The sequence below is a fragment of the Miniopterus natalensis genome, chromosome 10 (assembly GCF_054644295.1).
Source record: "Miniopterus natalensis isolate mMinNat1 chromosome 10, mMinNat1.hap1, whole genome shotgun sequence".
Taxonomy (NCBI): Eukaryota; Metazoa; Chordata; class Mammalia; order Chiroptera; family Miniopteridae; genus Miniopterus; species Miniopterus natalensis.
In genome coordinates, this window is record NC_142090.1 from 45211394 (window position 1) to 45227470 (window position 16077).

General features: G+C 35.8%; 1 protein-coding gene across 2 annotated transcripts in view; it reads right to left on the minus strand.

The window, feature by feature from the left end:
* LHFPL3 (LHFPL tetraspan subfamily member 3) overlaps positions 1–16077 on the minus strand; it is a 560968-nt gene that overhangs the window by 538646 nt on the left and 6245 nt on the right. The window contains exon 2 of one of the 2 annotated variants that reach the window (XM_087821105.1): positions 8790–10926. The exons of the other annotated variant lie outside the window; for it this stretch is intronic. Coding sequence (XP_087677231.1) covers positions 10844–10926 — 83 coding nt within the window. The 3' untranslated portion in view covers positions 8790–10843. Of the gene's footprint in view, positions 1–8789; positions 10927–16077 lie in introns of those variants that run through there. 2 annotated transcript variants of the gene reach the window in all.

Below are 16077 nucleotides of genomic sequence, written 5' to 3' on the forward strand. Positions count from 1 at the left end.
TCTGTGAGGCATCCAGAACTGCAGAGGGAAAACAGCCTTTCTGCAGCCTTCACAGGCTCCCCAGTGCAGAGGAGACTGCCCTCTTAGATGTTAACTCTGAACTTTTCTAGATTGTTTTTAAATGGGTTTGGGAAGCCCCAACTGTTATGGAAGATTAGCCAGGGGCAAGCAGCTGATTCTACCTGGATCCCACCCATACCCACTGGACCCAGACTTTTGGCTGCAGACTGGAGGTGGGCCCACATGACTCACTCGACACTGAGGGAAAAATATGGAGAAAGTTGCACCCCTACACAGTCAGCCTATTATCCTCTGCCTTGAGGCCCTCCCTCCTTCTAGATTATAAAAGTGCTGTGGTGAATAGGCAAAATCTCAACAGTGCTTAGTATAGGATTGTAAAGGGTTTTCAGGGTATAGGAACTCCAATTTTAAGGGAAGATTAGGAGGACTAGTTGGGGAAGTGGTGCTCATCAAAGGAGACATGCACTGTGTCTGAACTGTCTGGGAGACATGTGGATTGCAACAAGGAGGGGTAGGATGCTTTGAGGCAAGACCTGCTTAAATCAAGCAGAGAAAGGGATTAGAGTGCTGGGAATAATAATAATGATAATAGCTAACATTTATGGAATTCTTTTTTTAAAAAAAATATATCTTTATTGATTTCAGAGAGAGGAAAGGAGAGGGAGAGAGAGGGACAGAAACATCAATGATGAGAGAGTCATTGATCAAGCCCACAACCGGGCATGTGCCCCGACCGGGAATCGAACCCTGATTGCCTGGATCCCAGGTCGACGCTCAACCGCTGAGCCACGCCTGGCTGGGCCGTTTATGGAATTCTTATCATGTACTTGGTACTATTCTAAGAATTTTACCTGTAAAAGTATGTTATATGTAAAATGATTAGAATATAAATATAAAAGTATAATTTTACATATAGTAATTCATTTGTCTTCACATGTATGAGGAGAAGGGAGTAGTGATCCAGTTGTACTAGATTTTTAACAGAGAAAAGGAAAGCATAGACTTGGACTTACAGGATGTAGAGACCTAGGGATGAATAGTGCCACAGTCACAAAGGGAGAGTGCATGGAAATTTCTAGGTATTGCCTTATGACACAAATCTTTACTAATGCTAATGGCAAACAAGACATTGAATGTATCCATTTAGGGTGTAAATGTAGTTGCTATCTTCAAATTTTTAAATTTCACAGATCTAGAACAAATATTCCAAAAATTTATATGAAACCACAAAAGAACCCAAATAGCAACAGTAATCTTGAGAAAGAAAAATAAAGTTGGAGGAATCATGCTACCTAATATCAAACTGTAGTACATAGTTACCGTAATCAAAACAGCTTGGTACTGGCACAAGAACAGGCATATACATCAATGGAACAGAACAGAGAGCCCCAAAATCAACCCATGCCTTTATTGTCAATTAATATTTGATAAAGGAGGCAAGAGCATACAATGAAGTAAAAACAGTCTCTTCAATAAATCGTGTTGGGAAAATTGGACAGATACATGCAAAAATGAAACTAGACGACTTTCTTACACCACACACAAGAATAAATTCAAAATGGGTTCAACACTTAAATGTTAGACTTGAAACTGTAAAAATCCTAAAAGAAAACATAGGCAGTAAAATCTTGGACATTTCTCATAGCAATATTTTTTTTATCCATCTCCTTGGGCAAGGGAAACAAAAGAAAAATAAATAAATGGGACCACATCACACTAAAAAGTTTTTACACAGAAAAAGAAACCACAGACAAAATGAAAAGACAAAGGGTTAATATCCAAAATTTATAAAGAACTTATAAAACTCAACACCAAAAACAAACAATCCGAATAAAAAATGGGCAAAGTACCTGAATAGACATTTCTCCAAACAGGACATACAGATATCAATAGACATATGAAAAGATACTCAACGTCAATAATCATCAGAGAAATGCAAATTAAAACCACAATGAGATATCACCTCACACTTGCAGAATAGCTATCATCAATAAATCGATAAACAAGTATTGGCAAGGATGCAGAGAAAAGGGAACCCTTGTGCACTGCTGGTGGGAATGCAGATTGGTGCAGCCACTGTGGAAAGCAGTATAAAGTTACTTAAAAAAAATTGAAAATGAAACTGCCTTATGACCAAACACTAATTCAAAAGAATATATGCATCTGTATGTTCATTGCAACATTATTTACAATAGCCAAGATTTGAAAGCAGCACGTGTCCATCAGAAGATGAATGGATAAAACAGCCATTGTACATTTACACAATGAAATACTACTCGGCCATAAAAAGGAAGACAATTTTACCTTTGCAACAGCATGGATGGACCTGGAGGACATTATGCTAAGTGAAATAAGCCAGTCAGAGAAAGACAAGTACCATATGATTTCACTTATGCGGAATCTAATGAACAAACTTAACTAATAAGCAAAATAGAGACAGACTCATAGATAGAGAGCAGGCAGACAGCTCTGGTCGGGGGTTTAGGGGGAAGATGGAGAAATTGAGCAAAAGGGAAAGAACTCATGGACATGGACAACAGTGTGGTGATTGTGGGGGGAAGGAGGGTGGAAGTGGAAGCTTATATAGGAGAGATAAATGGTGATGGAAAAGAATAAAATAAATAAATAAATTTTAAAATTTACTCAGAAACTTGGAATTCATGCTTGGTCAAACCATTAAAAATTAAAAATTAAATTCATAAGACTATTTCTTGAGTCTAGAAGTTAAATTTTAGACAATGATTTTCTTTCTTTTCAACTTAATTTTCTTCTGAAAATAATTTTATCAGCCTGGCTTTACATATGGTAACTGCTGATCTGGTAGGCTAGTCCCATTTATTGGGAGAAGGAACCCATGAAAAGCAGAAAGACTTTTCAAATAAAAATGATCCTGTAAATGCCTTTAAGACCATAATGGGACGGTGCTAAGATTTCTTTACGTTCTAAAGTCTGAAAACTACAAAATTATGAATATTTATATGAGAAAATGAAATCAGTTCTAATGACTCAAACAAAGATATATAGGAACTGGGAAAGAAAGGGGACATCCCACCATGGTTAAGAACAGCTGAACAGATGGGATATGACATGGAAAGAAGGGATTTCTGTGGCTGCCTGACCGTGGGAGCTGAACTCACAGATCTCTGCCTCAGGCTTCTGCACTGCTGTCCCACTGCCTGGATTCTCTCACTTCTCCCTTGTCCTCTCTCTCAGGTCTCATCTTAAATGGTGTTTTATCAGAGAGACTTTTTCATTGTTGTCGTTAATCCTCACCTGAGGACAAATTTTCCATTGATTTTTAGAGACAGTGGAAGGGAGGGTGGGAGAAGGGGGAGAGAGAATCATCAATGTGAGAGAGACTCATCAATTGGTTGCCTCCTGCAAGCACCCCACAAGGGCTGTGGATAGAACCTGCAACCCAGATACATGCCCTTGACTGGGAATGGAACCCTTCAGTGTGCAGGCGACACTCTAACCACTGAACCACACAGGCCGGGGCATCAGAGAGACTTTTCATCAGCACTCCCTATCATCATCCTGACCCTGCTGTGTTTTCTCAACAGTGTTTATCACCACCTGATATATTAGGTATTTCATTATTTGTTTGTGTTTGTCTGCACCAGTAGAATGTAAGTTCTGTGAAGTCAGAGAATCCATGTTTGGTTCCCTGCTGTATCAACAGCACCTAGAACAGTACCTGTCACTCTGCAGGTGCTCAGTAAAGATTTGTGGAATGAATGGATAAATCTTCCATTCAGGCTTTACTCTTTAATCTTGCCCTTTATCCTTCAAGTTAACATCAACTTATAGATTTTGATACTAGTCCCTTTATAGTTAAGAGGGGGAAAATAAGGCAATTCAGTGTAGCAGTTATGAGTATGAACCTTGGGACCACACCACCTCGGTTCAAGCCTGGCTTTGCTTCCTCAACACCACCGTCCAATAGAAGTTTCTACAATGATAGAGATGTTCTGTTCTGCAATGTCCAATATATGGACCTATTGAGCACATGGACCTATTGAGCACTCAAAGTGTGGCTAGTGTGACTGAGCAACTAAATTTTTAATGCCATTTAACTAAAATTTAAATTTAAGTAATTGCATGTAACTAGAGGTAACTATAGATTGGACAGCACAGTTCTAGCTGTATGTTCCTGGCAACATTTCTTAATCAATCTGTGCCTCAATTTCATCATCAATGGAAAGATAACAGCAACAAGAATAAATAGCACCTCACAGATTTTATGAGGATTACATGAGGTAATATGTAGTGCACTGGAATTGTACATAGTGAGCTACAGTAAATGCTACTATTGTGGGCAAAAGGAGTTGACTTTGCAATAACATTGAATCCTTAGACATAACAACAATATTAATCTAATATGTAAATAAACATACAGAAATATAGGCATTTCCAAAACGTAAGATTATATCAAATATGTGATAAGTCAGAAAATAGAGCAAATATAAAAGAAATCTAAAGTAGCATGCCAACAAGTTGACAATTTTAGTTGATTATAAATGTTATTCTTTAATAAAATAGCAGTTGCCATAGCAGCCAGACATCACAAAGTCATTTCAAAATCAAAGACAAGGAGCATCTTCTTAAAGAAGCCTTGTGAACAATGTAACTGAGCAATATCATGAAAGGGATCCGTTTATGTCTGGAGTTTACCATAGAGAAAAATTCATTTCCCAAAACTGTTCTCCTTCAATATCAACCTTACAACTACACCTTAGATTCTACATATTTTCTTATATCTGAGGGTTTATTTATGTTTTTTAAAAACTTACAACAGTGAAAAAGGTAAAACAATTATTTTATAAGAAAAAAATGATTATGAAATATATCTTATGACATCACTTTATTATTGCCCTTGGAATCAGCAAACTGATGTTATTGTATTTTAAAGGAGGCTTGAATTAATTTTTTTTGTATTGTCTTTTTGTTACGCTCCAAATAAAATGGTCTTTCCCTACCTATATAGATTTTTTCATTTATAAACTCCATGCTTTTTCTCCTTCCCAGAGAATTTGAATGTCAAGCTAAATTTGCAAAGAAATAGAAGGAGGCGGGGGAGGAGAAGGAACAAAAGGGTTTTTGGTTCTCTGATTAGACGTTACCTGATCAGTTCTCCTCTTGCAACCATTATATAAATGTCTGTAAATGGAGCAGGGATAGTGGAAACTGCACAAGATTACTGCTGCTCCATCACATGCCAGTCCCATCTGTTTAGCTCCTTGAATTATACTGCTCTCCGTCTTTTTGTATTTTCCTTTGTCCTCTAGATCTTTCCACCTTGCTGTACTCTAAGATTTTATGGTTGTTACTTTAAAGGCTGAGAACCAAAATAATTTCTTTTGGAAAATAATATGTTTGAAAACAACTTTATATGTATGTTAGTGTTTACTTGGTTCTATAACATTTTTATTCTTTGCGTTAAGGTAAAAATTTATAAACCATAAAAATAAGACCTGTTTTCTTGAGTAGAGCTTAAATCATACAGAAATAATAAGATACTCAGTTGTACTGACTCTGTGGGAAAATCACTATGTTGACCCCTTCTCTAAAAAGAGCAGAGAATTTGTTTTTATACCACTTCCTAGAATAAAGCTTTGAGTTGTGGTATAAGTTAGTGCATTGGAAGATAAGGCAAATTTACAACAAGCATCCTACCTAGGCACTAAATGTACAATGGTGACGAAAACAGCCATGATCCCTGCCCTCAAGAAACTTCCAGTAAGAAGGTCAAAAGGAGCTGCAATTGCTAAGGACTACAATTCTTGCATGAGCCCTAATGCTATTCTACAGGTCTCAATCTCCAACCCCAAAAGAGGGCCCAAAGGGCACCCACTGCAGGGAAGTTCCACAGCTTCTTCTGTTCTTCTCTCGCTATCATCAGCCCCCACACAAACCTAGGATCCAGGAGATCGAGGTTCAATTCCCGGACAGGGCACATGCCCGGGTTGCGGGCTAGGCAGCCGATCAGTGACTCTCTCATCATTGATGTTTCTATCTCTCTCCCTCTCCTTTCCTCTCTCTGAAGCCAATAAAGATATATATATTTTTTTAAATGGAGTAGCAATGAATTGACAGCTCCAATATGTACGATTTCTTTTCTAGATTAGAAGAGAAATAAAATAATGAGGTTATGTGAAGTTTATATAGAACAGCAACATACTAGGTCCTTTACTTCTTTTTGTTCCTTCTGGGACTGCCTTTCGACAGTGATGACAATGATAATGATGCCAATGATGGCGAAGCTGATGCTAATACCTAACATTGATGAGTGTTTTCTGTGTTCCAGACATGAGATAGGTACTATATTTATCCTTGTTTTACAGACAAGGAAACTAGGGCACAGGTAGGCCAAAACACTGTCCCTAGGTCATACGACGACCTTGTAAATGAAGCAACCACCACACAAACCCAGACATTTGAGAGCTTGTGCACTTATCTAGTATAGTACAGCTGCCTCCACAGTTCTCTTATTAGTGATAAAAAATTCTTTCCAAACCTAAGAAGAGAGCCAATCACAAAGAAATCCTAAATATTAGAAAGTGTTTTAGTCTCTAATACACGTCACAGACACACAATAAGGAAGAGTAAATTAATGAATGAAAGAATAAAAAAAGGATTGAGAACCCAAATTACAGTATTTCTGTGATTTCACCTGGTATTTTCATATTAAAACTAAAGGAAGTCTACTGCATTACACTGTAGCATATACCATTGAAAGTAGAGACCTTCATTCCTTTGCTCCTAATATATATTTCATCTTAGAAAAATATGACACTAACTCACTGTGGGAGATTTATGAGTTTTGAGTAGTAAGCTCAGAAATTATAATTAGTTTGCGTACATCAATTCACATTTCTCTGATCCTGTGCCTCTCTTAGCAATGACATAAATTGGTGACTGGCACTTTGAAGTTTGGAGTTTATGTGGCTATAGAACTAACCTAAGCAAAGTCAACTGAATATTATTCATGGGATTTACATCTTAGGCAATATGGCAGACATATTACTCCCCCCCAAAAACCCTCTCAAATAGAACACCTCAAAATTCTGCATAAAAATCCAGAACACTTTTTAACACACATGGCTGAGCTGACTGTAAGAGAAATCCTTAAAGGTAAGAAAAAAGACAAAGCAAGAATCCAAAGAATCAAATGCACAACAAAGCTGACACTGACCTTGGTGGCACCAGCTGAATGTTAGTGATTTAGAGTTTTCTACTCATCTTTTTCATGACACAATTTAAAAGTGATATTAGTACAACAGCAATTGCTAGAATACATGGGAGGGTATTTTGGAACATCTATATGTAAACTTTGCAAGAACATTGATTATGTTTACTTCATATAAGAAAAAGAGAACATTAAATATATTGAATATACATTCAATATTATTTATATTGAATTTGTATAAACCCATACCACCATAATATTTGTAAATATTTTAACAAGCAACTTGAGCTTTCTTTCATGAGCATCTTTTTTTTTTTCCTTTTAGGTTATGCTTGAGATTGGTTACATGTAATTCCTGATCAAAACTTTTAAGGATGATGTCTAAAGAAGTCTCCCTCTAGATAAGCAGTTTTTCATAAGTTTGTAACAGCTAAAAATTAATGAGTTTGGTAACCAAATTAAGAAGTTAGAAAAGAATAAGAGAATAAACCCAAAGCAAATAGAAAAAAAGGAAATAAAAATAAAAGCAAAAATTAATGCTATAAAACAGAAGGTAATGGAGAAGAACAACAAAGATAAAGTTGGCTCTTTTATAAAGACTAATAACTCTGGCAAACTTTTGGCAAAGTTGAGCTAAAGGAAACAGAGAAGACATCAATAAACAACTCATATGATTGTAAGAGTATGAAAAATTATATGCCAATAAATTTGAAAATGTAGATAAAATGGAAAAATTCTTAGAAAAATATATCTTTACAAACTGATTAAAGATAAAAATAAAAATCTGAATGATTCTATAACCATTAAACAAATGTAAGCAGTAGTTTAAAATCTTCCTACAAAGAAATATGAGGCCTGGACAGTTTTATAAGATAATGCCATTAAACATACAAGGAACAGATTATTACAATTGCCACAAATTCTTTCAAAAACTGAAAAAGAGAGACTTCTCAACTACTTTTATGAATCTTACATAATCATGATGCCTAAACTAGATACAGACAGTAAGACAAAGAAAAAAAATAAAGACCAACCTTACTCATGAAAATACTTTTTAAAATATTAAATAAACTATTAGAGACTGAGACTCACAGTATATATCAAAGTGGTATTGTTTTTAAAATGCAGGATTATTTTGACATTAGATAATCTAGTATTATAATTCACTTCATCAATATATATTAATACAGAAAAGTTACTTGGTCATCTCAACAGATGCAGAAAATGCATTCAATAAAATTCAATGTATATTCACAATCTAAAAAACTTCTTATCAATGTTGAAATATAACAGAACTTCTTTGACCAAATAAAAAGTATTTGAAAAAATATCTACTCCATATGTCATACTAAATGATGAAATATTAAAAACATTTCCTTTAAAAATAGAAAGATAAAAAGCAAAGAATGTGTTACTTTGGAATATGTACACTAATGTGTATTAGATGATGTATATATATATATATTACATGTATATGTACATTAGTATAATAAGGAATGTAGGCTAATAACACAAAACTCAGGAAAGTGGCTACCTCTCTGGGTGAATATAATCAGAAAAGTGGGTGGCAGACACACAAATGGTCATTTTATCATTATTCTTTAAACCATACACACAAATACACACACAGGAACATGCACACAAATGTAAAATATATTGTTCATAAGATGCTTGCAGATGAACTGAAACAATTCATTTTGCAAATATTAAACAAAACCAGAATGATAGTTAGGCTAAATAACATTATAATTACAAAAGATATTTAAATCATCTTCTCTTTCATTACATAAGTTCAAGCTTGCCTTCATATAAGTCATATTTCTACATTAAACAGATAATACTTTAACACATTTGAAAAAAAATTCTCATGTCAGCATGAAACTTGAAGAAAAAAAAATTATATATGAGACTCGTTCTATCACTTGAAAAAAATCTCACAATTAAAACTTTAGTTTTTAGGGACCACCTCTCAATCATTAGATTGAGAGACCTTTTGTAAAAAAAAAAAATCAATTCTTTAGCAGCACTCAAAGGAAGGGAACAGTCCTTGACAAATGAGCTCACATCAATTGCAGAATTTTTCCCCTTTGTTCTATGCACATTGAATCAGCTCCCAAATTCTAAGAGGTCCCACCACATTGCTAGGGTGCTGTATTGAACTGCAGGATCAGTACAGTTTCCAATTTTCTGCTTGGCTTGTTTAAGCACAGACACTTCAGTGGACACTGGGGCCAGAGTGGGGCATTGGTCTACCGACGAGGAATTCTGGTGAGGATTATAAATAATGTTTTTGAGGGTGAGATGGGAAGAAAGGCTTGATGTTGAGCAAGAACGTGTGCTTTTTGGAAGTTTTCCTCTAATGAACTTTCTGCACTTCAGGCTCCCAAAGAGATAAAATAGCAACTGGATTGAGCTCAGGTCTCATTTTTCAGAGAGAAAAGAAAAAAGAACAGAATTTGTGTTTTGAGTGGCTTCTAGTGACCAATGCTATATCACAACATATGACTGTGTCTGATTGCAATGGCTAGGGAGAAAGCAGGCACTCATTCCTTCTTTTTTGCTGTTGTTTTTAAGGAAATGGAGACTGAATATGATAGGTAGAAGCTAGTAATGAAATTAGATACCCAGTTTTTTATCCTGATCCTACGAAGTATTGTTTGCCTGTGGCTGGGGTCCATGTTCTGAGTTACCAAAAATATTATTTTTAAATTCTGAAAAGTCCTTAAAGTTTCCCAAGAAATGGAATTTCATTTTTCATTTGCAAAACATGTTTGAGCTGCTGCAGAAATGCAACCATAATGCATAGTTCGTGGCCACCAAGATCAAATGGTTGTTTAGAATCCTGTAGTTCTGAATCCCTCATCTTCTTTTGAATTCTCCAGTGATGTCCCAGTTATTCCAAAGTGTCCATCTCCAGGCGAAGAAACAACAGTTAAAATGTTCCGATCAAAGACCACCATGTCAATGAGTCCTCTAAAAAAGTAGGCCACTCTAGAGTCACAAAAGCTGCTCAGAAGGTCAGATAAGTTATAGAGACTAATTTAAAAGAATTTATATCAAGACAATGTGCTGTAGGAAAGTCCAGGAGGAGTTGGCTTTTTCCTTGTAGGTAAAAAGAGCTGTCCTCCTACTGCATGTATTCTGGATAAATCCCTTTTCTCATTCTTTTTCAATCTTCATATTTTCTCTTCTGCCCTCCATCTTCTAAAATGTTATCTTATAAGTAGTGTCAGGGTGAAAATGACTCTGGACCTGACCCTATAGAAGGCGAAGTTCTGATAAGCACAAGATGACAGGGCTGGAGCTCCCTCTAGAGCCCATCCTGCAGTGAATGGAGGGGTCCTCAGTAAAATGAACTAACTTTCTGAGCAGATCCTGCCCATTTCCCCATCCTAGCTCATCTTGCTAGAGAACCCCTTTGCAGAAGACCAAATTTTTGGAAGAGCAGAGCTGTTCGCTGTGACCTACAGGATGCATATGGGAGACTATCCAGCTGTGCTCACCAACATCTCTTTACCAGCATCTCTCAAGATGCCTAGTTAATAAATTCCCTTGTCAATATCAACTCTCGGTAGTCACCATAAAAGGCATATTGATAATATGTAGAGCAGAGAATGTTCATTTATTCATTTTTCAACGGTGGCTTAAGTCATAGTCATAGACGTAGTAATAACAAACTGATAGTCTCATTTTATAATAAGCTGATGTTTTTAAACCTGAAAGGAAAATATTAATAAGAAGCAATGTTGAAGTTTGTTTTTTTAAGCTTCTTTAGAAAAGCTAAAGAATTATAAGAAATTGACATGTTAATGAAAAACAGCAATATAATTTCATTTGAGCATAAGTCAGAGAATCTTAAATCACTGCTTTCTATGCTTGGGAAGAAAAATAAAGATTCGCAGATATAATATTGAGGAGCAATTTTCAAAACATTACAGCTACATTTAAAACAGAAAAAATGCTGCTTTGGATTTGTTCCTGTTGTTATATGATGTTATTACAAGTTGAGAATATTCCATTTTGCTTTTGGTAAGTGTGAAGAAGAAATAATTTGGTCATTTCCCTATCGCTTGGGGAAACTTAAGAACGCCTACGTGCTTATGTCTTAACATAATCAAATGATTGACTCACAATGACTTTAAAACATGGCTTTTTCCCCCAAGTTTGTTCAGTTGAAATTATTAAACAGTTTAAAATCATCTCCAAAATACATTCATGTTACTTTGAGTCATTACTCTAGACAAATAAAATGGAAGAGCTAGACCCTGTTAACACCAAATCAAACCCTTAACTGAATATGGTGTTTATTAGTAATGTACAATGTCCATTATAGGAATCACAGTGGCATTTATACAACACTGTGCAGTTTCTAAAAGGATTTCATAGCCATTATCTTTCTAGATCCACAGAACAAGGTATGTCTGGCATATACAAGTTATGAAACAAAACTGTCCCTTAAATTGGGCATGGTGAGTTTAATTTTTCTGTCTAAATTTCTTTAATACTAACCACTCCTCCAGCCTTGTTCTCTTTAATGGTAGCAGCAGTAATCATAGCTAAAATTTATTGAGTTACTTAGTATGTGCTAGTTATACTTGTAAGTGTTTTACCTGGATTAATTTAATAATCTTAAGAACACAGAAGATAGGTATTTTTATTTAAGGTCATTATATTGAGGAAATCTAATTCTGGATACCCATGTGTTTGTCTAGGATTACACCCTACTTGCCTTCTGCTTTAATTTCACCCTATTTTTTATTTTCCTAACATTTACTTTGTTGGTAAATGCTCAGAAACAATTGGTTAACAGATGACATATTTTTAATGTTGAAAACTTTTAATCTCTTAGTATTGGGAATACAATTACATACAACTTAGAAAAATAGCATTAAAAAATGAAAAGTCAAGAGTAGTGCCAGGCTGGGCATGGCTCAGTGGTTGAGCATTGACCTAGGATCCAGGCGATCAGGGTTTGATTCCCAGTCAAGGCACATGCCTGGGTTGTGGACTCGATCCCCAGTGGGGGCATGGAGGAGGCAGCCGATCAATGACGACTCTTTCATCATTGATGTTTCTCTCTCTCTCTCCCTCTCCCTTCCTCTTTCTGAAATCAATAAAGATATATTAAAAATTAAAAAAAAGAGTAGTTAGATAACTTGGCCAAAATCATCCAGTCAATAAGTGGCCAAGTCAAGATACAAATCTTACAACCCACTTCCCAACTCTGATGCCTCCAGAAGCTGTCAGGTCTCTTATTACCCTCTCTGGAACGGTGTCTGTGACTTGGTGATCCTATTCACATCACCACTTTCACCACCAACATCACTAAGCAAATCTATTAAGAATGTTTCTGCATTTGATTCAGGGCAGGAACAGATGATACAGAGCCAGTAATGCTGACACTTGCCCTTGTCCTGTAGAATGCACAGCCAAAGATTAACAGCAATGAGATCAGAGATATAACCAAGGCGACAGTGTGGGCAAAGAACCACCCACCCAGACTCTGGGTTTGGGAAATGAAAAGGATAGGATGAGGAGTACCTCATTACACCTATGCATGCTTGAAGAGGGAAATCTGGTAAACATGTAGACAACTATTTTCCCTGTAGACAGCAGTTCTTTCCCTTCATGTTATATAGAATGGTGCAAGTGCATATGGAAGACTTATACTAAACAAATGTAAATTAAGTTGGGAGGCAAAAGAAAGTGGTAGAAATAGCACCACACTGAGAATCAGATGTGTGTTAGTCAATTTTTCCAAGGTGTAATTTTGGCAAGACTTAATTTCTCAGACTCCAAGGTATTATGCTACAGGGCAGAGGGAGAATCTGATTTTAGTTCAAACCACTTACTGGCTCTGTGACTGTGAACAATTTTTAAGCCTCAATTTCTTCATCTGCAAAAATAGGTATTATAAACTAAACCTGTAGGGTTATTGTGAAGGTTAAATATACTAAAGTTTTTTTCAAAAGATAGTTGCTCAATAGTTAGTATTTACCATTATTATTTATAAATAAGTTTTACTATCCATCCACCTTCTAAAGGTATATCCATTTGGCACTGGTTAAGTATACTTTTTAAAATGTTTGCTTGGAGCGATTGTTGCTTAGAGGTGGACCATGTCATTTTTATATATGAATAGCCAATGAAATCACATCTGGAAAATAATTCTTATTTTCAATCAACCCATACTCTAATTGGGGTACATTAGCAGTAAAAGTCATTAATGGAGGTGAGAAAAGGCAACCAAAGCAAAATGTCTCAAATTGCTTAAGTTAAGCATATTTTACTGACTCTACCCTATAATATAGAATTACCTATAAATTGGTGCAAAAATTCATACTATATTATCATTTGCCTGGAATAGTGTCTTTCAAATGTTTTGAATGCAGCCCACAGTAAGTACTACACTATACATTGCAATCTAGTCCACACACACATATGTAAATATTTTAGGAAATGAAGGTTTCATAAAACCTTTGTTATCTATATTGTATTCATATTTTCTATTCTGTTCTAATCCAAATTTTAATGCTGATCATTACACACTAAATTGATATCATGACCCATCAAAGTGTCGCCAACCATATTTGTAAAACACTGCAGTACAGCACTCCTTTACCTATGAAGGTTTTCAAAAAATGCCAATTAGTCAGTACACCTTGCCCAGTTAACTGATTAAAATGTGACTATTCAGTTAACTCATATTTGGTATTCCACAGATCTACAATATTGCTGGTTATTATTCATCTGAATCTTAGATAAACTCAGTCTAGCTTGTACTTGTACTATACATGTTCTTCAAATATCCTGTAAATATATTTACCCTAGATGCCCACTGTAGGTCCCCTTTCCCCATTAAAGGAACTATGGAAATCAATTTAGTTTCATAATCTGTAACCAGATTTTCAAAGAGAAACTATAGAATGCGTTTTAGCGAATTTTACAGTGACCTTTTCTTTCTTGGGTTGGCTCATCTCAGTCCTTCTCCATATTCCCATCTGCCATACAAGAACTTTGAATTCCTTGATCTTAGAATCCATTATTGGGGAGGGGGTGCAGCCATAATTTTTCTTTCTTGGTAATTGGGGTTTGCACACAGCTCTGCACTGTAATGCATACTCCAGCTCTCTGCCTGTCCCGTACATACATTTGTAAGCCATTGATTATATCAAATTCAATAGGCTTTTGATGTTATCAAATTCCACAGGCTTTTCCACCTTGAATTTCTCTGAGTCTTTTTTACTCATACTTCATTTGTTTTTGGAGTCACTCTTCTAATCCTCATCATTCTTCACAGATGGATATATTTGCATGGTTTTCAAATACTGAGCCTTCTCACAGTGCTAATACACATTTCCCTTTTTGATTTTGCACCCTCACTCTTGATCTTCATTAAAACCAAAAAGGGATATGCAGGGCACTCCCCACACAGACTATTTCCACAAATAGTCTCTAGACATTAAGTAAATGGGCCTATGATGCATTCAGTACTGAAGCTAGAGTTGAATTTCCTTCAAACTCCTGTCTGTCACTGTTTTCTAATAGGGCAAAAAATGTGGAGAACGCTCTTGATTGGTTAAGTTAGACATGTCTGATTCTGAGCTAAGGCCTCTTTTCTAATAAATAATTATTTATCACCCATTTTACTACCTTTCACTACTCTTCCACTAGCTCTTTCATTGATAAGCCATAATCTCAAAATTTTATGCAATTAGGCTAACTTCACTCAGCCTATCATTTACAATCTCTTCTCCTATGAAACACAGACACACCTACCCTGCAGGCACAGACCTGGTTTCATTAGGCTGGAGAAGATGTCAGAATCCAGGTTTGCAAGACCCATTTGGCAATTCCATGCTAGCAACTCTATTTCAGAAAGGTTTGTTTTCTTCTTTCATTCTGCCCAAGAGAAGTTCAATAAGAATCATGTCTAGACTGATTGAAAAATTATTTATCTTCCTCTTGCAAGCCACTCATTTTTCTGTTTTACTTTAGGAAAAGAGATGAGAAATGTGCTCAAGATTACAGTTAGGACAATTTAACTATGAAAGGTACAATGACCCTGTGCAGGAGGAGCGTCATAGAATAGTGGCCATAATTTGAGAGCTTCATGATATGAATGATGTGAATATTTAGTATTCTGGAAGAGGTTGATTTTGTTTATTTCTCTTTTAAAATGCCTCAGCGACTTTTCATAACAGCTTTATGTTTAAGTCATCAAATAATCTACCTACTATTTGCTAAATAAACCAGCCTCTTATTTTCCATCATTATTATTTTCTTGTTGTTGTTAAAAATAAAAGTCAGCTCCTTGGCCTTTCTCATATCCAATAAAAATTCCAGTTTACACATTATAAGGAAAAATCACATTAATTAAAGCTGGTACTGACCCCCAAAGTTCAAATCTATTATGGAAATTACACTTTTAAACTCTCCTAGTGCCCAGCCAGTGTGGCTCAGTTGGTTGAGCAACATCCAATGCACCAAGACATTGCTGGTTCGATTCCTCATCAGGGCACATGCCCAGGTTTCAGGCTCGACCCCTGGTAGTGGGCATGCAGGAGGCAGCCAATTGATGTATCTTTCTCATTGATATTTCTATCTCTCTCTCCCTCTCCCTTCCTCTCTCTTAAAAAAATCAATAAAAAATATATATTATTTAAAAATCTTAAAGAAAAAAAAAATCTCTTCTAGTTATCATGCTATTAAGCCCCCAAATTAGAATTTTCCTGAAGTAGTCTTGGTTCACACCAGTGTGATCTGAAGTTCTTTCTACTCCTCTTCATGCAGTTTATCTCTTCACACCACACACACAAGTGCACTGAGCCACATACTTCAACTATAGCTATAGGCTCTGCTGTTTC